We start from the raw sequence: 25,010 nt of genomic DNA on the forward strand, positions 1-25,010 counted from the left end.
TTTATTTAATGCTTTAGAAATCCACAATCCTAGTATGAATCTAAAATGATGGGGAAGCATGCATTAAATACAGCAGGCTGGAAAGTCTTGACACGTGTCCATATCCATATGTGGTTGTATGAAAAGTCAACTTACTGCAATTCATTACCACCATCCTTTTGCTCTAATCAAACAAAACATTTTTATTTCTTCTTTTCTTTTTGAGAAAACGCTTTTAGCTCTACTAAAATATCTCATGGAACTTTACTGATTTACATAACTAATCAACCTTTTTCTTTTTTTACATCTTACTAAATGTCATTCAAGCTATTAGTTTATTGACTAATATTTTATCTATAAATCATGCAGATTTAGTAATTGGTTTTATACCCAATTAAATATATTTTTGAATTATTAAAAAAGGATTGAAACGATAATAATTTTGAATACTTCTTTCCCAATATAATCTGATCAGAAAAAGTTCACCAATAAATCGATTTGAATAAAATGATACATGATATACTGTAAAAAATGCAAAGAAGTAAATAACAGAAATTATGCGTTGTGACTTATCTTATATATATAAAAGTTGCTTAACTTTCTTCATATGATTGACATATCAGCAAGGAATAGGTTGACACATGTCCTTAAATTTTAATTAATAATTTTTAATATTAAATTTTAAAACACTTAAAGAATATGAAAAGTTTATTTTATTAATTGACTCTTAATTCAAATTTATATTAATGTTAAACAAAAGTTTATGTTATAACTAATTAAAAATATTGATAGATATGTATTTAATTTTTATATAATTGTATATTAGTTAATAATATTTAGATTACTTAATAATATTGAAGATATATTTTAAATTAATTTTTTAAAATTATTTATAATAAAATACTAACAAGTAACAAATGAAATGATGATTATATTAATTTTATTTTTTAATTAATTGACTATCAATTAATATTTCTGTAAATGTTAAACAAAATTTTATGTTATAACTAATTAAAAATATTAAATGATATTTATTAATCTTGATATAACTTTAAATTATTAAATAATATTCAATATGTATTAATATTTTATAATTTTTAGAATAAATATTAACAAATAAGTAAGTAATAAGTAATGATTATATTAATTTTTATAAAAATATAAAATAAAGTTTGAAAATTTTGAAAAGAAAAATTGGCACGTAACGTGCGGATATTCAAATAATAATAAAAAAGACTATTTTGTGGTCAAAAAACTAAAAATTCTAAACTCGAAGAAAACAATCTCTTTCTCCTTTTTGATCTCTATATGTGTAAGACTTAAAGGTCTGATTTTATTCAACATTTTTGTTTAATTTTACTAAGTTTGTATGTATGTATACATTAAATGTAATAATTGTTCAATATCTACATTTTTCGTTGTAATTAAACAACATAATAGATATCGTAAAATTTAAATTAACAATAATTATTTATATAAGACAAGACATTATGTTATGTACTTATGTTTAAAGGATGCTTACCTTTTTTTGTCGGCAAAGGGTACTTACTTACAACATCTATTGAACAGTCGAGAAAATAATTTTATCAAAATAGTTGAAAATCGTGATGCTTTTTTTTTTTTTCTTACATTTGAATGAATAATTTAATAGTCACTTATAGAGGGAAGGGGAAGGAAGAAAAGGACACGCATGCAAAATGAAGGCAGACCAAAGAAAGGGTAAGAAAAAGCAAACTGACGAAGCTTAATAAAACTTTCACCTTCCCCATTGTTTGTTCACAGAAAAAGGGACCAACAGATAAATTAATAATACCAAACCAAGAGAATTTTTATTTATTCATTCCTTTTTTTTATATTAATGCAAAAGAGAATATTATTAAGTAGCGAAATTCAAGACTTAAAAGAAGCAGAAGAAGAAGAACAACAACAACACGCGAGAAAATCCAGATCTTTCCCTCTCTCTCTCTCTTTCCGCATCTCACTTTTTCCATCCTCGAAGAACCCTTTTCTTGCCCTCTACTTTCTGTGGAAATTTCGTATTCTCGCTTCTTCGTTTGTTAATTTAACGTGGATTCCGATCGTTTGGAGTTACTGGAATCGGAGAGATCGTATTTCGTCAAGGTAAATTTCAGAGTTTAAAAGTCCTTTCTTTATTATACTGTTCGTCGGTGGGTATGTTCACTGTTTCCCGAGATTCGAGTGTGAGATCCGTTTTGTTTTCTATCGGCATTGCTGCGATTTCAAGCGGTTTTAAAGTGTCGGTGAATCATTGAGAGAAAGAGGAGGAGCTTCGTGGTTTTCGTTCTCGATGCTCCTCTCCTCTGACTACTGTTTCATTTTTAACGGTTTCGTCTCTTTTAAAGTTTCGAGATTGCATTTATGGCGAGCTAAAGTAATGCGTTTTTTTTTCTTTTGTTTGTTTTAGGACAAGACAAGTGTAGATAAGACTTAAATGCAGAGAAATCGAGTGAATGTATTCATAAGCCCCACTTTAAGAGCAGATCTGGAGCTTTCACTAGGATTCTGCTAATTTCGTATACTAAGCTGGTAGAAATTATCAAGAAGCACAAAAAGGTTAGGTTTTTTCGTTCTATGTTTTTTTTCTTTTTGGTGGTAATGGCTGAGGCAAATATCTTGTGGGGGATACTTTACTTCTTATGTTCACGGGGAATCTCCGCTTTGGAGTTTATGGCCGTGTAACATGACCTTTAATGCCATCACAGGAAGATTCAGTGGCAAACATTTAATTGGAAAAACTCAAAAAAGAAAAGATGATTCTTGATTTGATATCTCCTACTTTGTATAACCGTTGCCTTCTCTTTCTCCAGGTTTGTTTTGTCTCATAAGTGATGGTGCAATAAGTCACATGCATGTCCTCTGAATCCGCGTAGCATCAAGAAACTTTCCCTTTGAATTGATGATGTCAGGTAAATTTTGTTGTTTGTTCTCCATTTATGTCTGATTGATAGATATTGAGACTTTGCAGATACTTACTTTGATTTGTCTATTTGAAGGAGTTGAAGAAAACGGAACCCTTGAGGAAATTAGGGAGAGAAGATCAGACTTTGAAATCTCGGAAGATGAGAGGCGGCGCTCCAAAATCGGGAATTTGAAGAAGAAAGCGATTAATGCTTCCACCAAGTTCACTCATTCTTTGAAGAAAAGAGGGAAAAGGAAAATTGACTATCGGATTCCTTCAGTCTCCATCGAAGATGTACGGGATGAAAAAGAGGAAAGCGTTGTGCTTGAATTCCGCCGCAACCTTCTCGAGAGAAACTTGCTGCCTCCTAGACATGATGAGTACCATACTCTTCTGAGGTTAGTTTGTCCTTATTTAGCAGCTACATAAACACTCTGGTCGCTTGAAATAAAAATGTGAGTAGTTGTATATAAAGTGGAGCTAACTAACCATTCATTTTGAAAATCTAGATTCTTGAAAGCGAGGGATCTTAACATTGAAAAAACTATCCAGATGTGGGAAGAAATGCTTAGATGGAGAAAAGAGTATGGGACAGATACCATACTAGAGGTAAGCAGTCATAGATTTAAGTTTGACTCCAGCTTCTTTGTTGTTCCATATAAAAGAGAGAAGTAATTTTCGTGTTAGTCAATGGATTCAACATCAAGCTCTTATGTTCTGATAATTCTATGCATTCGGATGCTAGGATTTTGATTTCAAAGAGCTGGAAGAAGTTCTGCAATATTATCCTCAAGGGTATCATGGAGTTGACAAGGAAGGAAGACCTGTCTACATTGAAAGACTTGGAAAAGCTCATCCCGCTAAGCTTATGCGTATCACCACCATAGATAGATATCTCAAATACCATGTGCAAGAGTTTGAGAGAGCTCTCCTTCAGAAATTCCCTGCATGCTCGATTGCAGCCAGGCGTCGAATTTGTTCCACGACTACAATACTAGATGTGCAAGGACTGGTACTTATTCAAGCTATTCCCAAGTTTTGGAATTTTTCTTGCACTGTATTATGCTCTGAAGCAAAATTTACTTTTTTAGCGCTTCCATATTCTTAGCTGTGCAGTGTCATGTTTAATCACAGGGCATGAAGAATTTTACACCAACAGCTGCAAATCTTGTGGCTGCCATGTCGAAGATTGACAACAACTACTATCCTGAGGTACTTGAGTTTCTCAATTCATATGTCAATTATTCTTTGCATACATACCGGGTTGTTGCAAGTCATCATATCATTTTGCAGACGTTGCACAGAATGTACATTGTAAATGCTGGGACAGGTTTCAAAAAGATGCTTTGGCCTGCTGCTCAGAAGTTTCTTGATGCAAAGACCATCGCAAAGATACATGTACAGCTTTCAGCCTAGTTTTTCTCTTTGGTCAACTTTTGCCATGTGTACGTTATCTTATTTCTGTTGCTGCAGGTGCTAGAACCTAAATCTTTGTCCAGATTACACGAAGTTATTGATTCAAGGTAGTTTGCTTTTCCATTCAAACCGCACCTGACAAATTTCAAATATCATTTGTAGCTATTACTTACCAGCTCCATCGCTCTGTGCTTTTAGTCAATTGCCAGACTTCCTCGGAGGCTCATGCTCTTGCTTTGGCGATGGAGGGTGTCTTCGCTCGAATAAAGGACCCTGGAATGATCCTGAAATAATGAAGGTAAAAATCTACATCCTATTAAATTTTGCTTTTAAATTTTTGGGCACGCTGTTCTTTCCTTACGAACTTTTAAGTAGGAGTCAGCTTATAGTCCGGGCTTGTTCATGAAGATCATTTTAAATCTGTGCCTTTATTAGCTCATCTATCATGGAGAGTCATCACTCTTTAGACAAATCACCAGGAAGCTGAGTGACCCACAGAATTCTTCATCCTACATAAGTATACATCCATCGAAGGTAAATGGCTATATCAAGCCAATATCTGTTTGTTTTGGAATTTTTGTTTTTTTTTTTGTTTTTTCCAGGTATATATGACAAATTCAAATTTGAATATCAGGCTATGCAAGCTGAGACTTCTGCAGCAGAATGTGTATCTTGTTCTGATGTTCCTACTTCTCTAACTGGAAGGGTGTGCGCAGCCTCTGCTCATGTGAATCCAGCTTATGAGGAAGTGAGTTCTTGTGTTGGTACATTTTGTGTCACAGACCACACTAGTTATCTTATCACTGACCGGAAAAATATGATCTATGCAGGCAAGGGCATCAGATGTTAATGGCTATTATAGTTGCGATGACAAGTTTGCCATACCTAACAAAGCTACTAACCGAAAAGGCCAAGAAAGGCAATCCCACTACCAAATGCTGGAACTCAATCAAACAACACTCGGTTTAAAACATGAAACATCTCCACCAGGTTATACTGCTAACTCATGCTTTGCTGCTAAAAACATATTCCTTTGTAATTTTCTCACCTTTTGAATTTCATCTTCCCTCTGGTACCTTCCAGGTGCTCCCATCATACGATGGCTTCATGATTTAAGGGGAACAATTGACAGCATAAAATCTGAGAACCTAGCCAAAAGGGTACTCTCGTTTATGCTGAAACTAGCAGCAGTTTTCCGTTATATCCCGTTTGAGCTTTCGAGAAGACAAAACACCGTTACTCCTTCAAACCCAACAGAAGATAATAATAGGAGAAGCCTCATTCCAACTTCTACAGAGCTCACAATGAAAGACCGGATTCTTCCGTGTTTGGAGCGTATTCAGAAGCTGGAGAAAAAGTATGAGGAAATCCGGAACAAACCCGTTGAAATTCCCGTAGAGAAGGAGAGAATGCTGTTGGATTCTCTTGACAGAATAAAATCGGTTGAGTTTGATCTTGTTAAAACAAAGAGGGTATTATGATTTTCCTTTGTTTTTCTTCACAAACTTACTTAGAATTACAGTATGGACTTGACATGTTCGATGGTTGCAGGTTTTGCACGCCACAGTGATGAAGCAGATGGAAATAACCGAAATGCTGGAAAGTTTAAGAGAGTCCCAACTTCACGTAAGTCCTCGAGATTATGACGCTATAGTGAACAAGATTTGCGATGAGCTAACACCTGCAGATTGTTGTTTGTGCAGAGAAGAAGATTGTTCTGTTAGAAACCATTAGAGAACATCTGAGTTTTGCATAAAATACAGCTCCAAACTTCTGCACATACAGAGAGAGAAAAAAAATCCAATAAACAAACGGTGTTAGTTTCTTAATCTCCTTCCTCCTCTAACTTCTGTTATCTTTCTTTCCTCATAGGTCCATCTGCTTCCACTTTTAAATTAAAAAAGAAGAAGATAGGGACAGTGAAAATCTTTGATGTTCGATCTTGTCGTTGATAATGTAGATTGAGATCAGAGTTGAAGTATCAAGCTGATTTCCAAACCCTTTTGTTGTAATCGGTGTAGAGAAGAAACTACACTAGAAGAAAAAAAAAGAATCGTATGAGATTTTGTAAATCTTTTTTAAGGTAATATGATGAGGAAAACACTACCGAGTCTCTAATGTCTTTACTCTATGAAGAGAATCCATTTGTTTAACATGAACGCAACAAGAAACAAAATTGTGAATGGTTATACTATAATCATGTAGTACGATTATTTAGGAATCTGGTGCATCTTGTAGTTGTTATAGGTAGATTGTGTAAAATATTTACATAATTCCAAATATCCGAATGCAAATGATATAAAAGTCAAATCAGCCCTCGTAAACTTGATTGAATACGAGAGACACCCGAATTATGGAAGGGTAAGATTGTAAACAAAGGATGATGAAAGTGTAAGGAATTTTAAAATCGGGGAAAAATCGGGACCGTCCTTTTCCACTGATGTAAGCCTGTGAACGAAGAAGATAAATTTCCCTGTCTTCTCTCTCTCTCTCTCCTTCTCCGTTCTTGTTTTCTGAATTCGCTCGAAATCGATCTCAACGCCAATCCAATGATGTTTTATATTCGACCCCAAACTTAAATTTAGAAACCACAATTTCTCGAAGTCAATCCGTTTTCATTTTCACGAATTGCATCGCCAGGTGAATTTGTTGATCCTATGTTTTGTACGCCTTTGATTGCCATGTTGCTGAGTTTTTGGAATCGTGCTCCGCTTTTGTTCTTAATTCGATATCACGATTGCTTACGCATGTGCGGGTTTTCATTTGGTTTCGCTTTTCCCTCCGCGGCTTTGTGAATTTGAACTTTTAGTGCGTCGTAGCCGAATCAGGGGCTGTTTTCTTCGTTTCGTGTGGGATGAGGCTACGATTTTAATATTGAACTTGGGAATACACTTTAATCTTTGTCCAGAGGGCTCCTAGTACCTAAGCGCTTTGCTTGTTGGATATTGTTACTCTCTGGCATATTGTCTTGACTATGAATTCGCTAGATCTTGTTTTAGATGTTGCAGCTCAAGCAATATGTACAGATAGTTATGGTCTTTTGAAGTCTTACCTAAGATAGTGTCTTTATATGTTATTGTTCACTTTAGGTCCCTATTTTGAGCCTCATCCTTGTGAGTAGGAATATTAAGCTTCCTACTATTGTAGCTTCTGTGGTCCCTTGCTTTGAGAGTTCAGTAATAGAGGTACTTTTCTACATGTTAAGGCCCTGTTTATCAACTAAAAAAAATGTCCAATTACCACCAAGAGGAGGATGCTGATTACATGGACGATGTGGATGATGAAATGGATGATGTGGTTGACGATGATATAGATGACGAGTTTCGCGGGGATGATATGGTTGCATCGGATTCCGATGTCGACGAGTTTGACTACTCAGTAAGTGTGCCTGTACCTGTAAGAAGTCTATTAATGTAAATTTATTTGTGCCATTCTTGAATGCTTTATGTGAATTGTATAGCTAATAATAATATCGGTTCATAATTAGGAATTCAGTTTTTTTCGATGTTGTTGCAATCGCTTACTCTACTGTGTGGACTCTTTGGTTTCAGAATAATAAAATAGCTGACACTTCAGCTGATCAAGCCCGGAAAGGGAAAGACATTCAGGGGATTCCTTGGGACAGGCTTAGTATTACACGTGAGAAATACAGACAAACTAGACTAGAACAGTACAAAAACTACGAAAATGTTCCCAATTCTGGGGAATCCTCGGGGAAAGTAAGTCTTTCATTCTCTGACCCTTAAGCCTTTGTCGACTTGTTTTACTAGTATTAGTTTACATATCATTCATTCATTTGTTTAATGACCTCAGGATTGCATGGTCACGCAGAAAGGGGCCATTTTTTATGATTTCTGGCGGAATTCAAGATCTATCAAATCAAGTATTCTTCATTTCCAGGTTACCATCGAAGCATAGCTATTTTTGTTATTCAAAGTTCTTTTTGGTAGCTCAGTCGGTATGCCATGTGTTTGGTTTATAGGATGTACAAATTGCTACAACTGTCCACAAAAGTTGAAAGAAATTGATTCGTAGAACGTTTGCTGTGCTAAAAAGCATGTACGTGGACTTCTAATAAAAAGTCGTTTTCTTTGGTTTGTAGTTGAGGAATTTGGTTTGGGCAACTTCTAAGCACGATGTCTACCTTATGTCACAATTTTTGGTGAGCCACTATTCTACTTTGACATCTGGAAAGCATGAAGTTCTCAATGTTCAAGGTCATGTTTCCCCATCCGAGGTTAGTTTCTTCTGGAATCGTGAAAGATTCTTGTAAATCTACATCAGTTAATGATGATTTTTTCTTTCTTTTCTTGTGTGGGTGCAGAAACACCCTGGAAGCTTGTTGGAGGGATTTACGAAGACTCAAGTGAGTACACTTGCAGTGAGAGATAAATTTCTAGTTGCTGGCGGATTTCAAGGAGAACTTATCTGCAAGGTAAGCTCTAGAGTTTTACGAATCATGCATTTCACATACATGCAATCTGATCAAGGAACTTCATCTGTTTCCCCATTGATTTGATTCAGCACCTTGATAGACCTGGTGTGAGCTTTTGTTCACGTACAACTTATGATGATAATGCTATCACCAATGCAATTGAGATTTATAACAAACCCAGGTATTTACTTGTCTTTTGGTCGATGTAGTTTTTGCCAACTTGGGCAATTTACAGCTTCTAACTTGCCTTTTGGCGTCTGCCTGGCTTCAGTGGAGCGCTTCATTTTACCGCATCAAATAATGATTGTGGAGTCAGAGATTTTGATATGGAGAGATATCAGCTTGTACACTATTTTCGCTTTCCTTGGCCAGTGAATGTAAGTTCCTTACTTGTTTCTTGATTCATTGTTTCTGCTTTGTCATAAGTCGATCAGTCACACTTGGGACAGTAAGTTTAAGTCATAACTACGGTATGGAATCTGACATCTTTTACATCATGAATCATTTAACTAAAAAATGGATCATTTTTTATTCTTGTCAGCACACATCTCTGAGTCCTGATGGTAAATTATTGACGATTGTGGGAGACAACCCGGAGGGCCTTCTCGTAGACCCCAACACGGGAAAGGTGCAGATACTATCATCTCTATGTTCAATTACTATGAAATAAATACGCTCTTTCTTTCTAACTCAATTGGATCATTTCCGACAGACACTGGGAACGCTAGCAGGACACTTGGACTTTTCCTTTGCATCGGCATGGCACCCAGATGGGGTCACATTCTCCACAGGTAACCAAGACAAGACATGCCGGGTTTGGGACATACGTAACCTGTCTAAATCTGTTGCTGTCTTGAGGGGTAACCTCGGGGCAATCAGATCCATCCGCTACACATCTGATGGGAGATACATGGCCATGGCTGAGCCGGCAGACTTTGTGCATGTCTATGACGTCTCAAAAGAGTATGAAACAGAGCAAGAGATCGATTTCTTTGGGGAGATCTCGGGAATATCCTTTAGCCCTGACACAGAAGCGCTCTTCATCGGTGTTTGGGACCGCACTTACGGTAGTCTCCTTGAGTATGGTCGGCGCCGTAACTACTCCTACCTTGATTCATTTCTTTAATCATTCACTCACAATAATAAAAGAGCGTTCCTCACTCTCCCGTGGCTGGCTTTGTTCAACCGAGAAACCCGACCAAGAGAAAACGTTAAAAAGTGTATAACTGAATCTCTCTAATGGTGTAAATGATGTGTTGTGCAATTACTAGTTAAGGGCCATGGCTATGGGTATAGAAAAGAAACATTTGCCTGAGCCCATTTTTTAATAAAATTTTGAAGACTCCATTTGATTAATTGCTAATTTTTAAAATTTTCAATTGAGTTTTGTTTACATTAGCAACTAATTAAAAAGATTAATTTAAGTGGAGTGAATAGAAATTAGGCGCATTTGTTTTTGCAAATCTTGTCCCATGGCAAGTCTGAGCGTTTGCATCTATATCAATTAGATATGGATTAAAACTAACAAAAGAGAAAGTAAGGCGTTGAAAGAAAAACCGTGTAAACTACGAGGGCTTCAACAAAAACTATATGACTGAAAAATCTCATAATCCAGAAAGAACCAACGAGATAATGCCACATCATCAACCCGAAATCGTATCCTCACAAACAAAATCCTGTTTCGTCTCCTGATGACCCAGAGAAGCCAAAACCGATCCCTAAGATCATAAATCCAAAACCACTCATTTCTAATTTGCACTCCAAAAGAAGAAGAAGAAGAAGAAGAAGAAACAATGGCGACAAGTGCATCTGCTTTGCTCTCTCCTTCAACATTCTCCACTGCAATCTCCCAGAAAAACCCAAACTCCATCTCATTCCATGGCCTCCGTCCTCTCCGCCTCGGTGGCTCCTCCTCCGCCTTACCCAAGCTCTCCACCACCACCGCCGGAAGAAAATCCTCCTCCGCCGTCGTGAGAGCCGAGCTAAGCCCATCCGTCGTTATAAGCCTCAGCACGGGTCTCTCCCTCTTCCTCGGCCGATTCGTTTTCTTCAACTTCCAGAGAGAGAATGTGGCCAAACAGGGCTTGCCGGAGCAGAACGGTAAAACCCACTTCGAAGCCGGCGATGATCGTGCCAAGGAATACGTCAGCCTCTTGAAATCCAACGACCCGATTGGATTCAACATCGTCGATGTTCTTGCTTGGGGCTCTATTGGCCACATCGTTGCTTACTACATCTTGGCCACTTCTAGCAATGGCTACGATCCCAGCTTCTTTGGCTGATATTCATTATTCTCCAATCTCTGTCTCCTATATGAATGTATATCTTTGACTTGTATCGCAAGCTATCTAATATATTCTCTATCTTTGTTTCTTCTTCTTCTTCTTCCTCCCGTCGTTGTTGTGTCTTGTCCAAGGTTTCTCTCTCGCGTTGCAACTGTTGTTATGATTAATTTTGCCATTCACAAAGACTGCTTAGGTTCTTCACCTTATGCTGGTTTAAGTCCAACATTAGCAGCCTAGCACAAACTACATGCATTTCATTACTACAAACGATTTTATGGGTAATAACATGTCTTAGAAACTTATAAGTTGGCCAAATGTTCAAAGAAAACAAAACTCATGTAATGTAAAAGTTGCCAAGAACCTATGGCCAAGTCTACAACTTATTGATTAAATTAAAGTTCTCAAACAGAAACACAAAAACAGAGAGATCAAAAGTTACAAACAGAGAAGACAACAACAGAGAATCACTTAGAGACCCGGCTCAGCCACATTTTCAGCTGCATCAGTAGCAGCTGCACTTTCCGCCGCACAAGACTCAATGAAAGATTTGTATTCGGACATCTCTGTGCGATACCTCTCCACATCCTCAAGCCCTTTATCTTGATAAACCTGTTCAAAAAATCATTATAAACAGATCCATTTTAATCTCATTTAAGATAAAAAGAAACTTGGAATCCTCATGGAAAAGAGAGAGTTTTGATTTACGTTTCTGTGTTACCTTTCTATCAGATTCAGAGAGATTGCTCCACAAGTTCCCAATTTCTTTAATGAGAAACCGCTCTCGTCCGGCGTACTCATGTTTAAGCCTCTTGTACTGCTCGGAAAAGAAGAAGTTATAGCCGCTCCTGTGGAACTTGGGTCGACGAGAATCCATCTGAGATGATTTTGATTTCTTCTTGCGTCTTCGAGTTTCAACACAAGTTTCAGGAATGTGGTAAAGCACTCCTTTAAGCTCTTCTGAGCCCATCTTCATGGTTACAAAATACCCGTCCTTGAATTTCCCATCGATGATCCCGTTCACCGGGCAGCCAGGTTGCAGTTCCTCAGTGTCTGTGACAGTTTCAGAATGCAAAATCTCAAACACTCCAAAGCTTGATAAAAATGGTTAAGTATAAAGGCAAAATATGAAACTCAAGAAACATATGGAAAAAAAATAGCGACTTTAATTAGCAGCTGAACTACATTGAAAGCTTCAAGTATTTTAGTACCTTTGTCATGATGTGCAGATTTTTCGACAAGGCGCTTCACTGCTTCTTCTGAGAAAAAAAAAGGGAGAACGGTGGCTATGTTAATCTCGAGTCTCCATGGAGAATTAGAAAGAGGCATATAAGAAAAAACATTATTATTTTTGGGTATTTGTTCAGACCTCTCGCCGAGAATGAAGAAATTGGCTCTTGGAAGAAATACACATGCTCAAATTCAAAGAGCATTTTCAGATAATACTTCTTTAAAACAAATGCTGCATTTGTCATCTTAAAATTAAATGTTCCAATCACTTCTTTGCATTTGCGATCCTTGATCACCTAAGAATCAAAAAGGATTTAAAGAAAAATTTGTATGTAAACAACAAAAAAAAAAAAGAAGAAAACTTCAAAAACTTTCATGTTCAGTGGAACTATGAACTCAGATACCTGTTCAATACCACCTCGACTTGTGACCTCGACGAAAAGCCGATGCAAATCGAGTCTGTTTCCGCCCACAATAGGAATCCTTTACAAATCATGTACAAAAGGCAAAATCATTGACAGTTTTCTTTTTTCCTCCATGAAATGAAATAAAATCTTCTTCAATAAAAAAAAAAAAAAAATATAGAGATCCACTGAAGCACAAACAAACATACCCACCCAAAGAAGATATTCATGATAACCACAACAACACATTTTAAGAACTCCTTTTCAGAGCCTACCATTACTAGATTCTAATATAAACCAAATCCAGTCTGATTCTAAACAGTTCAAGAACTAAATGGATCCAATGTAATAAGACATACATATTCCCGAATATAATTCCATTAATTAAACCCTGATTAACTACTGCACCCAAATCTATCATCACCCTTGCAATCTAAACAAAATACGAGTTTTAAACAACCACCACACGGCGGATTACGAACAAAAATCTCTAATAAATACACAGGAAAATCATTCAAATTTTAATGCAGACTAGGTTTTTCTCCATCCACGATTGTAGTAAACCAATAATTTCTTATAGAAACGCAAAATCCACAAAAAAAAAATATATATATATATATATAGAAGAATCGTCGATCTAAAAAACTTACTTCAAAGTTCTGTCAGAATATCCGAGAAAATCCCGGAGCTTGTCCCAGAAAAGATCAGAGTTCCGGACAAGATCCTCGTACGTAGCAGCGGGAGAGGAAACGTCGATGCTCTTGCTGTCTGAAGAGGAAGAGCCATAAGCGGGAACTAGTTGGAATTGCGAATGCTGTGAAATTTCGGTCGACATCAAAAATTCTTTTTTCTTTTTTGGCGGGCGGTTAAAAGGTTGAAATGAAAAGATGTTGCTAGCTAATAACCTTCAAGTTCAATGGTAAAAATTAACTTCATACATGATTATATTCTACCAGTGAGAATTTATTAAGGGAAAGCAATGCAATATTTTCTTCTTATCTGGAATTAGGGGCTAATATGTATTATATAGAGTTTTTCTTTTTTTCTCCACCAATTATAAATTTACTTTTCTTGATTGATAAAGGGTATTCAATTAAAATGCAAGTAAAGATTACACAAATAAATTTACTTCATTTCTTTTTTTAAATAGTCTATATACGCGTATAAATTTAAGTTTATAACTAAAAATAAGATGTTGAATAACGATTTTTGGCAATAATTTTAAATGTAGTCAATCAGATAAATATTTACCGAAGCCAAGTGAATTATTTTATAAACTAGAGTTTGACTCCGCGCTTTGCGCGGATTTATTTTATATTCATATTTTTATATTTTATATGTTATTTTTTAGAAAATAATTTATTTGTTAGTTGTCTTTTCTTAGTTTAATATTTTTTATGTTTGTATTGTATTAACATGCATGTGTTTTCTTATTTCTCTTTATTAGTGATTATGTATAACAACATATTTCTTTTAATTATAATTATGTTATTAACTTCTATTTAAATAAATTTTCTTGTTCAAAAACTCTTCTGTTAATATTTTATTTCTTTTACTTTTATCTTTTGTCTGTTATTATTGTGTGATTCTAATTACAGTTTTAAAATTTACTTTTATTTTACACCATCTCAATTTTTTTATAAATTTTGTTAACTTATGTTTAATTTTAATTTATTTTTCTATTATATGTTATATGTTACTATTTTGTAGTTTTAATTGAAAATCTTTTAACATTAAAATTATTGTGTGAGAAGTTTATATCAAATTCTAATTTATTTACCACTTTTTCTTCCCAAAATTTAGCATATTTTAAATATTTTGCTTCTTTAAATCCATTTTAGTATTACAATTTGATGAAAATAATTCTCAAGCATGTGTTTTTTAATAAAATATTTTTAGTTCAGTTAGTATTACAATTTTCTTTAATTTTTAATCCAGTTAATTTTTTTATTTGGTTAAACTTATACTAAATATACTAATAATAAATATAAATAGAGATGTATTAATTTTTTTGTTGATGTGAACATCTTAGATGGAGAGAAACCTCTTTCATTATATAATAGATTATAATTTGCATTAAAAAATAGCCATTTTATTTTTATTAAAGCTAGTGTTTTTATTAAAGCTAGTGTATCATTTTTAAGAAGAACATTTTGTTAATTTATCTTACTCCATTTAAGTAATTCTTTATTCAAACCCACGTACACCTCTTCATATATGGCTTCTTCCATATGATCAAATTACTTACAGTTTTATATCCACAATCACAACTTATCTGAATCACTTCATTTGGGAAGTGTGCTGTAAGATGTTTTACATGTCATCCACGTTATCGCGGTTTACTGGAGTTAGAGTGGATTTGGATGGTTTCTAACTTTCGATTTGATAGAAATTAAGATTTATAAACATTCTTTTCTCGGATTTAGTATATATAATTAGTACATCAGAATATAAGTTTCCCTTGATCCTCGCAAGGATCAAAAAGCATGAACAGGAGCTTCATAGCCATATATCCCTCTGCCAAAAGAGATGAGCAGAGGTCTACAAGGAGAACATCAATGGCTTACAGGATGATACAGAAAACATAACTAATAAGCTTTTGAACGATCCGAGCGTACTGAATAACAAAAACACCAACTGAGAATATATCAAGTTTATGACTACAATGTTCCTATAAGAAGACTAATAAAGACTACAATGAGAGGAGCTGGTATACCTTTCTTGCAGCCAGCTTTGAAAGATGTTCACTCTTTGATCCGGTACACACCTAAAATTGGACGGCATACAAATGCTACATTAAAACAGAACATGGTATATCAATCCATATGAGCAAAAGTGACCAAACATGCTATAAACCTGTATATAACATACCATTTTCCCACAAGCAAAAATTGTTAAGTTGTGGTATGCCATACCATAAGCTATGGTATTGTCAAATTATGGTATATATGGCATACCAGTCCATGGCTTAACAAATATCAACGCTGTGGTCTTTGGCTCTCTTCTCCTCATGATAACAGCAGCAAAACGCTCAAACATGAAAAAACAAAAAAGATTAGAGCAAATTTGAGAATACAAAGAAAGTAGTACAAGTAGCTATAGCCAATCAATAATGAGAAAGGTAAAATCATCAGACCAATTATCTCCATTTTTGTAACCATATATGCTTACAATGCTTTGAGATCACTTACACTTGAAAAAGCACTGAAAATATATCAAGTTTGTGACTACAATGTCCTTAATTAAAAGAAGAAAATCAGACTAAAATGAGAGGAGCTGGTATAATCTAGACCCTAAACCTCTTTTCTAAAACTGTTTACACCTCTTCTAAAATTGATATTTATCTATTATTTGTTTGTCAATGCACGGAACTGGTGCAAAGCTCCTTCACTCTAGTATACTGCTACTTAACATTTAGCTGTAATCGGGTGAAGTTGATCAACAAAAGTTCATACTAGGTTCCTGGGATCTTTTTCGCTCACTCTCTTTGTCCCAGAGTTAAAGCGGCTTATTAATGCCTCAACTGCATGTAATGGTACCGATTAGTGCTTGTACAATTTTGTTGTGCCTACACATACCTGAACTATTAATAATGTGAATATTCATACCTGAACTCAATTTTTTTTTGCTGAAACATACATTGACTTTTTAATTGTTAGTCAATTCCGTCAATTTGTTAATGGAGCTGAGTCATTTGCCACGCTGGAATCTCCGTTAGACAGATATATATAAAACGATGTCGTTTTGAATTTAAAAAAAATTTAAAAAAGGTTTAAAATTCCAAGAATCGATTCTTGTATCTCGCTCCAAGAAAAATGCCCAGTAACCACTACACCACATATTGTTTTCAAAATTAAAGCGCACCATCAAATATATGTACTAGGCGTAAAAAAAATCTCTAGTAAAATCTCTTTCTTTCTCTTTCGCCAGTGACTCGCGACAATCAGGTCTGAATCATCCTGAGGTGTGAATCCATGTCAGATGTAAATCAAATGAAATCGTTGAAACCCAGATAAAAAATCCAAATTTTTCAACACCCATCTTAATCCAACAAGAGAAAAATTTGGAATTTACACAGATTGGGAGAAAGATTCAATCAGAAAAACCTGGAATTTTTTCTTTGGGCTGGTTTTGTTTGTGGGTTCTATGATCTAATTTTGTTTAATTTGAAGAATAGTTTACATAATTTAAAGATTATTTCCTTTTTTGGTTGAATCTCGGTTCGAAAATCACGAGAATCTAGGTCAAATCTAGATCTTTTTCCTTTCTAATAGCTAATAGCTGTGTAAGTATTAAAATATGTAATATTTTGCTTAATATTAATAATTGTAAGTGGCGTATCGGTAGCGTAGCTTGAGTTGGTGGAGGACCACGGTTCAAATCCCCTCAGATTTGAATAACTTTTTTTTTAATTTCAAAACATCATCGTTTTATAAATATATGTCTAACAGAGATTCCAGCATAGCAAGTGACCCAGCTCCGTTAACAATTTGATGGAGTTGACTAACGATTAAAAAGTCAATGTATATTTCGGCCAAAAAAAATTGAGTTCAGGTATAAATAATCATATTATTAATAGTTCAGGTATGTATACACTAATCGGTACCATTACATGTAGTTGAATAAGCCGTTTTCCCGAGTTTTGTATGTACCCTATAGCCTAAAAAAGACTCGAATAGACGTGGACCATTCTACCCTTGAACTCTCACCTCCTTTGTCTCCTCTCGGCCTGCTCTTCCTTCTCGTAATCAATCGTCAAATTCAGATGGAATTCGCAGAGATCTAGATCCCCACCAAGTTGCTTAATCTTCGATAGTTTGATGGGTTTTTGCGATGATGGGAACCCGAGGCCCCTGGTGATATTTTCGTCTTTGGATTTAGGTTTATCGAGTCCGGTCAATTTCTTTAATGTGGCAGAGAGATGATGAAGAGGCGTCAATGTTGGATTGAGCTTAAATATGAACTCTGTAATCCATTCCGGCACAAGTGTTGTCCGTAAAGCTTCTCACTTTCTCTCAGTCTCGAGGAAATTCTTCTGCGATGGTAGTAGCATCGTTGGTGATGAAACCGATAATGGTATCGAAGAGCCTTTGAAGGTAACATGGGAATCTTCGGAGATGGATTGTGGGTTTGCCGAGGAACGTAAAGAAAGCTCCGGTCTTGAGGAAACCTCTGTTAGGAGAAGGTTTTTGGAAGGTGCTAAGCTCGGTGCTTCCCAGGTTCTCAGTACTTTACAGCAAGATTGTCCCGGATTCAATACGAAATCAGCTTTAGATGAGTTGAATGTTCCAATCTCAGGACTTTTGGTGAGAGAGGTTCTTGTTGGGATTCTAAAGACTCTGAGCTTTGATAACAAGACAAGGTGTGCTAAGCTAGCTTACAAGTTTTTTGTGTGGTGTGGTGGACAAGATTGTTTCAGGCATACGGCCAATTGTTATCATCTACTTATGAAGATCTTTGCAGAGTGTGGTGAGTATAAAGCCATGTGCAGGCTAATAGACGAGATGATCAAAGACGGTTATCCAACAACAGCACGCACTTTCAATCTCTTGATTTGCACATGCGGCGAGGCAGGCCTTGCAAGAGAAGTCGTGGAGCAGTTCATAAAGTCGAAAGCTTTCAACTACAGGCCTTTCAAGCACTCGTACAACGCGATTCTGCATTCGTTGCTAGGTGTGAAACAGTACAAGCTGATTGATTGGGTTTACGAGCAGATGCTAGAAGACGGGTTTTCACCTGATGTTCTGACTTACAACATTGTAATGTTTGCAAGCTTTAGGTTAGGAAAAACAGATCGGCTTTACAGGTTGCTTGATGAGATGGTTAAAGACGGGTTTGCTCCGGATTTCTACACATACAACATCCTCCTCCACCACCTAGCCACAGGGAATAAGCCTCTCGCAGCTCTTAACCTTCTAAATCATATGGGGGAAGTAGGAGTAGAGCCCTCTGTGATCCATTACACTACTCTGATAGACGGGCTTAGCCGAGCCGGGAAGTTGGAAGCTTGCAAATACTTTATGGACGAGATGGTGAAAGTTGGATGCTTGCCTGATGTTGTTTGTTACACTGTTATGATTGCTGGTTATATATCAGGTGGGGAGCTCGAGAAAGCCGAGGAGATGTTCAAAGAGATGACTGAAAAGGGGCAACTCCCAAATGTTTTCACGTACAACTCCATGATCCGCGGGTTTTGTATGGCCGGGAAATTCAAAGAGGCAAGTTCTTTACTCAAGGAAATGGAGTCGAGAGGGTGTAATCCTAACTTTGTGGTGTATAGTACGCTGGTGAACAATCTTAGAAACGCAGGGAAGCTTTTAGAGGCTCACGAGGTAGTCAAGGACATGGTGGAGAGAGGGCATTATGTTCATCTAATTTCCAAGCTGAAAAAATATAGAAGATCCTAGTTCTCTATATTTTGTTTTGTTTCAAAAGGCAATTTTGTGGTGTGGATTAAACAAATATATAGCTGTTCTCGTTTTATCATGTTCAGTATCCTTTCTCAATTCTCAAACATGTTTAGCACAGTGTTCTATAATTTAACACCCATTGTTTCAATAGATTGAAATAACTAACGAAAAAAAATAAAAGTATCGTCGACAGCAGGGTTCGAACCTGCGCGGGCGAAGCCCAACAGATTTCAAGTCTGTCTCCTTAACCACTCGGACATATCGACTTGTTTGAATCAAACGAACAAAGCCTTATATAGTCTTTAAATATTCGTACAGAATGACGAACTTAGCCCAATAAAAGCCCACAAATGCTGGCTTGGATCCTCTAGCTCAGAGTGAGGGTACTCTTACGACGTATGCCACGTGTTACGTTAACGAGACGGTAAAAATAATTCTCGGAATCTGAAATCCGATCAAATCTGAAGAAAACCGGCGAAGAATCTCTGAGGCGTAGAGTGTATTTCATCCCGAAGACGAACCAAGAGATTGGTGATATCGTGAACTATCACTGCGACGGCGAGGGATGATATGTTGTTGGTAACGGAGGCTAGGAATTAGATATGTCATCGGGAGGAGCCGGAGAGTACAACGAAGACAGGCATCTGTTGCGATCCACCGACGGCGATGAAGTTAGCATTGGCGCAGGAGACGATGATCTCGATGTTGAATCTCAGTCTCCGGCTATCAGGAGTGGAAGCGGAGGAGTTAGGGATCTGTTCAAGCATCTGGATCGGAGATTTTCTCTCTCCGGGCGTCGTCTAAGCTTCAAACGGATGGAGAATAGCAGAGTTGATAGGGAGCACCACCATCCTTCTTCTTCTTCACCGTTTTCGGCCGGTGTGGTTGGTGGAGTAGAAGATGGCGGTGGTATCAGTAATTTACATAGCGTCGACGATCGCGATTACCGGAATGATGAGTTCGGTTCTGATGATGGCAACGACGTGCTCGGAGATAGTGCTCCACCTGAGTGGGCTCTGCTTCTCATCGGCTGTCTTATCGGTGTTGCCGCTGGAATTTGTGTCGCCGGCTTCAATAAAGGGGTATGTATGGTCATACATTCATACATCAGATCTCGATCTATTTGAATCTAGATCGATTCGACTGAACATCAACAGTGAATCCTGATAAATGCGAATTACGCTAAACTTTTATGACTGCTGATTCAATAGAGTAGTGTTTTTGTCTAGGTTCATGTCATTCACGAGTGGGCATGGGCTGGTACTCCGAACGAGGGTGCTGCTTGGCTTCGTCTACAGAGACTAGCCGACACTTGGCACCGTATTCTTTTAATTCCTGTCACTGGAGGTGTGATAGTTGGAATGATGCATGGTTTGCTCGAGATCTTAGACCAAATCAGGCAGTCCACTTCTTCTTCTCAAAGACAAGGAGTCGATTTTCTTGCTGGTATATTTCCAGTGATTAAGGCCATCCAAGCTGCTGTGACCCTTGGTACAGGATGTTCACTTGGTCCCGAGGGACCTAGCGTCGACATTGGAAAGTCCTGTGCCAATGGTTTCGCCCTCATGATGGAAAACAACAGAGAAAGGAGAATAGCTCTCACTGCAGCTGGGGCGGCTTCTGGGATTGCATCTGGTATAATCTAAGACCCTACCTCTTTTCTAAAAATGCTTACGCCTGCTCTAAATTGATATTGGTTTGTTAATGCATGGAACAGCAGCGTAGCACCTTCACTCTAGTACTTAACATTTAGCTCTAACCAGCTGAATTTGATCAGCAAATGTCTGTACTAGGTTCCTGTGATGTTTTTTCGCTCACTCTCTTAGTCCCAGGATTTGTATAGCCTACAAATGTGTCTATGGATCTTAGGCTCTAGTACTAGACAAAGCATTTTGCTGAGAGTAGTTGATGAAAAATAGTTCTGGTTGAAGTTATATTTGTGAAGTAATGGTGTTTCTTACTAGAGATGTGAGCACCAAAACAGGGCCTGACATTTAGTTTTTTTTCCCAAGCATGAACTCAGTTCGCTGCACTTTGGCTTGTTTATGGTTAAAAATCTGATTTTACTTGATCGTTATTTCCCGTTACAGGTTTTAATGCAGCAGTGGCGGGTTGTTTCTTTGCTATTGAGACTGTTTTAAGACCTCTACGTGCCGAGAACTCGCCTCCATTTACCACTGCAATGATAATATTGGCCTCTGTTATCTCATCGACTGTGTCAAATGCGTTGCTTGGTACTCAGTCAGCTTTCACAGTCCCCTCGTACGACCTGAAGTCCGCTGCAGGTATGTTTATGATACTTTTAGGCTCAGTTGCAAATCTTCCAGTTAGTCTTGTGGTATGATTTTTTTTTAGTAGCTTATAATTTAGTGTCCTGATGGATTATGTAATATATATATATATATATATATATCATAAAGAATCTTGGTATCCTTAAATATCGAAGCCGAGATTTATCTGCTTCAACTAGTACTTTCTAATTAATTTTCCGAAATATGTTTCCACTTGTCTCCAGAGCTACCTCTGTACCTGATATTAGGCATGCTGTGTGGGGCTGTCAGCGTTGTTTTTTCTCGCCTCGTCACATGGTTTACCAAGTCATTCGAGTTCATCAAAGAAAAATTTGGTCTTCCGGCTATTGTGTGCCCTGCATTAGGTGGTTTAGGAGCTGGGATGATTGCTCTCAAGTATCCCGGAATTTTGTACTGGGGGTTTACAAATGTTGAGGAAATCCTGCATACTGGAAAGAGTGCTTCAGCTCCAGGAATCTGGTTATTAGCTCAGTTAGCTGCAGCCAAAGTTGTGGCTACAGCTTTGTGCAAAGGCTCTGGGCTTGTAGGCGGTCTATATGCACCAAGTTTGATGATTGGTGCTGCTGTTGGTGCTGTGTTTGGAGGTTCGGCTGCTGAGATTATTAACAGAGCTATTCCTGGTAATGCTGCTGTGGCTCAACCACAAGCTTACGCTCTGGTATTGTATTCCCTTTGTTGCAGGCCCTTGCTCCAATGCAGCTTTTTCTTATTATAATATTGTCCAATTCAGTTGTTACGAATTCTGACTTATCAAGATGCCATGTTTATATGTGATGCAGGTTGGGATGGCAGCGACACTAGCTTCCATGTGCTCAGTTCCCTTAACATCAGTATTACTGCTGTTCGAACTAACAAAAGATTATAGAATTTTGCTTCCTCTCATGGTAAACATTCGTTTTCCCTCTCACTTTTTATGATGCTTATGTAAAATGGTGTAAAACCGTTTTGGAGGGGCGAGATTAATGAAAATCTTTTTCTAGTATTCTGATTTTGTCATTAATATGCTAAACAAATTCTGGGTTTTTCTACCCTTTTTAAAACTAGGAAATGTACCAGTTACCATGTTCGCTATAGTAATAATAATATATTTTTAACCAGAGGTCGAGAGCTAGTTTTGTACAGAGATAGAAATAATTTTCTTCATGTCTACATCATGTGCGTTCTTGATCTGATCTGTCTGTCGGTTTCTTCTAACAGGGAGCAGTTGGTTTGGCAATATGGGTTCCCTCTGTGGCAAACCAAGGCAAAGAAAGTGACTCATCTGAGGGTCGCAGCACAGGAAGAGGATACTCTTCTCTTTCGCCTAAAACTGAAGGTGTTTGGAGACACACGGATATTGCTGACTCCCTTGAGCTTACCGTCATAGAGAACCCTGACCACAAATCCTTGTTGGATGAAGAAACTATTCTGGAAGACTTAAAGGTTCAGCGAGTTATGTCAAAGAAATATGTCAAGGTTTCTCTGGGAACAACTCTAAGAGAAGCAAGAAACATCCTTAAAGACAGCCACCAGAACTGCCTTATGGTGGTAGACGATGATGATTTTCTAGCCGGAATCCTAACACACGGAGACATCAGACGATACTTGTCCAATAACGTACCTACAATCTTAGATGTAAGTAGTCAAACAAAAACAAACTCTCAAAACAAACTCTTCAATTTACTTCTTTGTCTCTTGCAGGAGAATACATGTCCAGTCTCTTCGGTGTGTACACGGAAAATAACATACCGAGGCCAAGAACGTGGAGTGCTTACTTGTTATCCAGACGCGACAGTTGGTGTGGCCAAAGAGTTAATGGAGGCAAGAGGAGTGAAGCAGTTACCTGTTGTAAAACGAGGTGAAGTCATTCACCAAGGGAAAAAAAGGAAATTGCTTGGCCTTCTTCATTACGACTCCATCTGGACTTTTCTCAGGTATTAAATTAAAAAGTCTCTCTTTTACCTTTAATGCCCATAAAACCCCATTGTTTACGTGTTCGTTTTTGGTGTATATTCACAATCTTAATCATCACAAGCAAAATTTGCAAATTTGTCTGTTAATTGTAAACGTAAATGCAATGTTTTCATTTCAGAAATATGACCCTTTTTTGGATGTTTCTCATGTAAAAGCTTTTGCGTTTGAAACAATCTTGAATTCCGAATCGAAGGGTTTGATTTTTTTTTTTTTTTTTTTGCTGTGGTTATAATTTTTTGCCAGAGATGAAATGAGTCGTAGGAGATTGATCAACGAGCGTAGAAAAGAGAAGTACGAGGAGGTTGGTGCAGCAAATGGGCATTGATTGGGTTTGTACCCATTTGGTATAGCTTTCTTCTTCTTCTTTTTTTTTTTTAATTTTATTTTTGAGGTCCATTTGATTAGAACGGATGAAAATGTGGTCGTAAAATAATGTTAATACCTCTTTATTAGTTTTGGAAATATATATATTGTTCTCATAAAGTAACACTCATATCATATAATCAAAGAGAATTCTAGTGACATAGATACGATAAATTGTTGGGTGATCTCTACTTACAAAATTAACATCACTAACCTCTTAGCAAACCTTGTGATATTCAGAATCGACAATATCATAGTGAGATGAGTGAGTTCTGTTGATTTTTCTTGTGTGGTTTCTCTAATTAATTGTTTATCGAGGTTTAGATGGTATTTAGTCACCTTTACATAACTTTAATAATATGATCATATTCGAAAATTCATTAAATTGCTTTTCTTTTGCATGAATGTGATGTACAACTGTTAAATTAAAGTTGTGAATTTAAAAGGTTTTTATCTTGATGAATAAATCATGTACAGAAGATCCACAAAGATAATGTCATGACTGAAACTGGACCCTTCCTTTAATGATTTTCACTAAAACAGCTTTTAAAGTAGATTTGTTAACAAAAGAGGGACAAACCTAACAAATAGTTGACTAATTGATTGGAGTGTGATTGAATTTTGTTGGTCATATATTGGTAAGTGGGTGAAGAATGATAAATCTAATATACGTAGCTTTTTCTTCATTATTAGGTCGGCCCTTAATGTCAAACAAAACAATCAAGAGTAAAGAGAAATGGTTTCAATATTCTGATTGTATACCCACAATAAAAGCGCAATATAGTCTACCATCTTCCAATCTTTTAACTGAAACAGCTAAATATAAAAGCGTAACTAGAATATCAATTAATTTCAAATGATTATTTTTCGATAAGTCATTTACGATATGTGAACACTTTACATTTGAAGGCTTTAAACATGTCAAGAGATGACATGCATGTACTATTCGTCAATTTCCTTTTACCTAATCTGAAAAATGATACGTTGGACCATTAAAATGTCTTTTTCCGTCTTTTCTATTTCTTCTTTTACAAGCTATGGACTAATAAAAAAAAGGAGAAAATCAATCCTTACATGTAGAAAAGTGATTGTAATTTGGACAAATAATTTTGAATTGACTTGGATTTCGATCACCATTAGAAAAGTAGTCGTTTTCTTGAAGTCGTCATCATCCATCATTCATTATACCAAAATAAAGTTAAAACAATGACAAATGTGGTTAAGGATGGTTTCATATATTAAGCATGTTTACACTTGTCTTTAAAAAAAAAAAAACGTGTAACTACACATTAGAAAATAGTTTCAA

General features: G+C 36.6%; 6 protein-coding genes and 1 non-coding gene across 10 annotated transcripts; 5 read left to right on the forward strand and 2 right to left on the reverse strand.

Moving 5' to 3' along the window:
- Positions 1-1,887: 1,887 nt before the first annotated feature.
- On the forward strand, positions 1,888-6,443 carry LOC18011381 (phosphatidylinositol/phosphatidylcholine transfer protein SFH13). Of its 2 annotated transcripts, XR_002897369.1 has the most exons (17): positions 1,888-2,100; positions 2,405-2,553; positions 2,808-2,906; positions 2,994-3,297; positions 3,409-3,508; positions 3,645-3,911; positions 4,034-4,111; positions 4,193-4,297; positions 4,373-4,422; positions 4,514-4,613; positions 4,751-4,849; positions 4,950-5,063; positions 5,146-5,305; positions 5,399-5,787; positions 5,867-5,941; positions 6,019-6,131; positions 6,276-6,443. XR_002897369.1 is itself a non-coding variant. In XM_024150403.1 (16 exons), exons 3-16 carry the CDS (start codon positions 2,897-2,899, stop codon positions 6,037-6,039), a joined length of 1,872 nt encoding a protein of 623 aa, XP_024006171.1. In that variant the 5' UTR covers positions 1,888-2,100; positions 2,405-2,553; positions 2,808-2,896; the 3' UTR covers positions 6,040-6,443. The 2 variants fall into 2 exon arrangements, 1 of the variants encoding a protein (XP_024006171.1); XM_024150403.1 differs by having other exon boundaries at positions 6,019-6,443.
- Positions 6,444-6,788: 345 nt separating this feature from the next.
- Positions 6,789-10,097, forward strand: LOC18011460 (uncharacterized WD repeat-containing protein C2A9.03). Of its 2 annotated transcripts, none has more exons than XM_024150451.1 (10): positions 6,789-6,955; positions 7,405-7,693; positions 7,867-8,034; positions 8,129-8,215; positions 8,418-8,552; positions 8,640-8,750; positions 8,840-8,931; positions 9,022-9,127; positions 9,292-9,378; positions 9,463-10,097. In XM_024150451.1, the coding sequence occupies exons 2-10, from the start codon at positions 7,544-7,546 to the stop codon at positions 9,874-9,876; spliced, it is 1,350 nt and encodes a 449-aa protein (XP_024006219.1). In that variant the 5' UTR covers positions 6,789-6,955; positions 7,405-7,543; the 3' UTR covers positions 9,877-10,097. The 2 variants fall into 2 exon arrangements, with proteins under 2 accessions (XP_024006219.1, XP_006392612.1); XM_006392550.2 differs by having other exon boundaries at positions 6,790-6,955; positions 7,521-7,693.
- A 348-nt stretch (positions 10,098-10,445) lies between these two features.
- On the forward strand, positions 10,446-11,131 carry LOC18011412 (photosystem I reaction center subunit V, chloroplastic). Its single transcript, XM_006392551.2, has one exon. The coding sequence runs from the start codon at positions 10,544-10,546 to the stop codon at positions 11,030-11,032; it is 489 nt and encodes a 162-aa protein (XP_006392613.1). The 5' UTR covers positions 10,446-10,543; the 3' UTR covers positions 11,033-11,131.
- A 372-nt stretch (positions 11,132-11,503) lies between these two features.
- Positions 11,504-13,501, reverse strand: LOC18011454 (high mobility group B protein 10). The gene is made up of 6 exons (XM_006392552.2): positions 13,317-13,501; positions 12,667-12,745; positions 12,402-12,558; positions 12,244-12,291; positions 11,754-12,085; positions 11,504-11,644 (listed from the first exon to the last, which is right to left on the reverse strand). The coding sequence occupies exons 1-6, from the start codon at positions 13,499-13,501 to the stop codon at positions 11,504-11,506; spliced, it is 942 nt and encodes a 313-aa protein (XP_006392614.1).
- Positions 13,502-17,360: 3,859 nt separating this feature from the next.
- On the forward strand, positions 17,361-19,149 carry LOC18011448 (pentatricopeptide repeat-containing protein At1g55630). The gene has a single exon (XM_006392553.2). The coding sequence runs from the start codon at positions 17,625-17,627 to the stop codon at positions 19,071-19,073; it is 1,449 nt and encodes a 482-aa protein (XP_006392615.1). The 5' UTR covers positions 17,361-17,624; the 3' UTR covers positions 19,074-19,149.
- A 111-nt stretch (positions 19,150-19,260) lies between these two features.
- TRNAS-UGA lies at positions 19,261-19,342 on the reverse strand. Its single transcript has one exon. It is a non-coding gene; the product is annotated as a tRNA-Ser (tRNA).
- A 140-nt stretch (positions 19,343-19,482) lies between these two features.
- On the forward strand, positions 19,483-23,858 carry LOC18011446 (chloride channel protein CLC-f). Of its 2 annotated transcripts, none has more exons than XM_024150429.1 (8): positions 19,483-20,158; positions 20,306-20,711; positions 21,167-21,361; positions 21,592-22,046; positions 22,168-22,272; positions 22,586-22,984; positions 23,069-23,301; positions 23,585-23,858. In XM_024150429.1, exons 1-8 carry the CDS (start codon positions 19,679-19,681, stop codon positions 23,664-23,666), a joined length of 2,355 nt encoding a protein of 784 aa, XP_024006197.1. In that variant the 5' UTR covers positions 19,483-19,678; the 3' UTR covers positions 23,667-23,858. The 2 variants fall into 2 exon arrangements, with proteins under 2 accessions (XP_024006197.1, XP_006392616.1); XM_006392554.2 differs by having other exon boundaries at positions 19,484-20,158; positions 22,586-23,002.
- Positions 23,859-25,010: the final 1,152 nt, after the last annotated feature.

The sequence above is a fragment of the Eutrema salsugineum genome, unplaced genomic scaffold, assembly GCF_000478725.1.
Source record: "Eutrema salsugineum unplaced genomic scaffold, Eutsalg1_0 scaffold_7, whole genome shotgun sequence".
Classification (NCBI taxonomy): domain Eukaryota; kingdom Viridiplantae; phylum Streptophyta; class Magnoliopsida; order Brassicales; family Brassicaceae; genus Eutrema; species Eutrema salsugineum.

Coding starts and splice junctions, on each gene's coding strand:
- LOC18011381 (XM_024150403.1), top strand. Junction 3,509..3,644: donor GGACAGATACCATACTAGAG/GTAAGCAGTCAT, acceptor TTCGGATGCTAG/GATTTTGATTTCAAAGAGCT. Junction 4,850..4,949: donor TAAGTATACATCCATCGAAG/GTAAATGGCTAT, acceptor TTTGAATATCAG/GCTATGCAAGCTGAGACTTC.
- LOC18011460 (XM_024150451.1), top strand. CDS start 7,544: ATGTCCAATTACCACCAAGAGGAGGATGCTGATTACATGGACGATGTG. Junction 7,694..7,866: donor TCGACGAGTTTGACTACTCA/GTAAGTGTGCCT, acceptor CTTTGGTTTCAG/AATAATAAAATAGCTGACAC. Junction 8,553..8,639: donor GTCATGTTTCCCCATCCGAG/GTTAGTTTCTTC, acceptor GTGTGGGTGCAG/AAACACCCTGGAAGCTTGTT.
- LOC18011412 (XM_006392551.2), top strand. CDS start 10,544: ATGGCGACAAGTGCATCTGCTTTGCTCTCTCCTTCAACATTCTCCACT.
- LOC18011454 (XM_006392552.2), bottom strand. CDS start 13,501: ATGTCGACCGAAATTTCACAGCATTCGCAATTCCAACTAGTTCCCGCT. Junction 12,559..12,666: donor GTCGAGGTGGTATTGAACAG/GTATCTGAGTTC, acceptor TTTGATTCTTAG/GTGATCAAGGATCGCAAATG. Junction 11,645..11,753: donor TCTCTGAATCTGATAGAAAG/GTAACACAGAAA, acceptor TTTTTTGAACAG/GTTTATCAAGATAAAGGGCT.
- LOC18011448 (XM_006392553.2), top strand. CDS start 17,625: ATGAACTCTGTAATCCATTCCGGCACAAGTGTTGTCCGTAAAGCTTCT.
- LOC18011446 (XM_006392554.2), top strand. CDS start 19,679: ATGTCATCGGGAGGAGCCGGAGAGTACAACGAAGACAGGCATCTGTTG. Junction 20,159..20,305: donor TCGCCGGCTTCAATAAAGGG/GTATGTATGGTC, acceptor GTTTTTGTCTAG/GTTCATGTCATTCACGAGTG. Junction 23,302..23,584: donor TCCATCTGGACTTTTCTCAG/GTATTAAATTAA, acceptor ATTTTTTGCCAG/AGATGAAATGAGTCGTAGGA.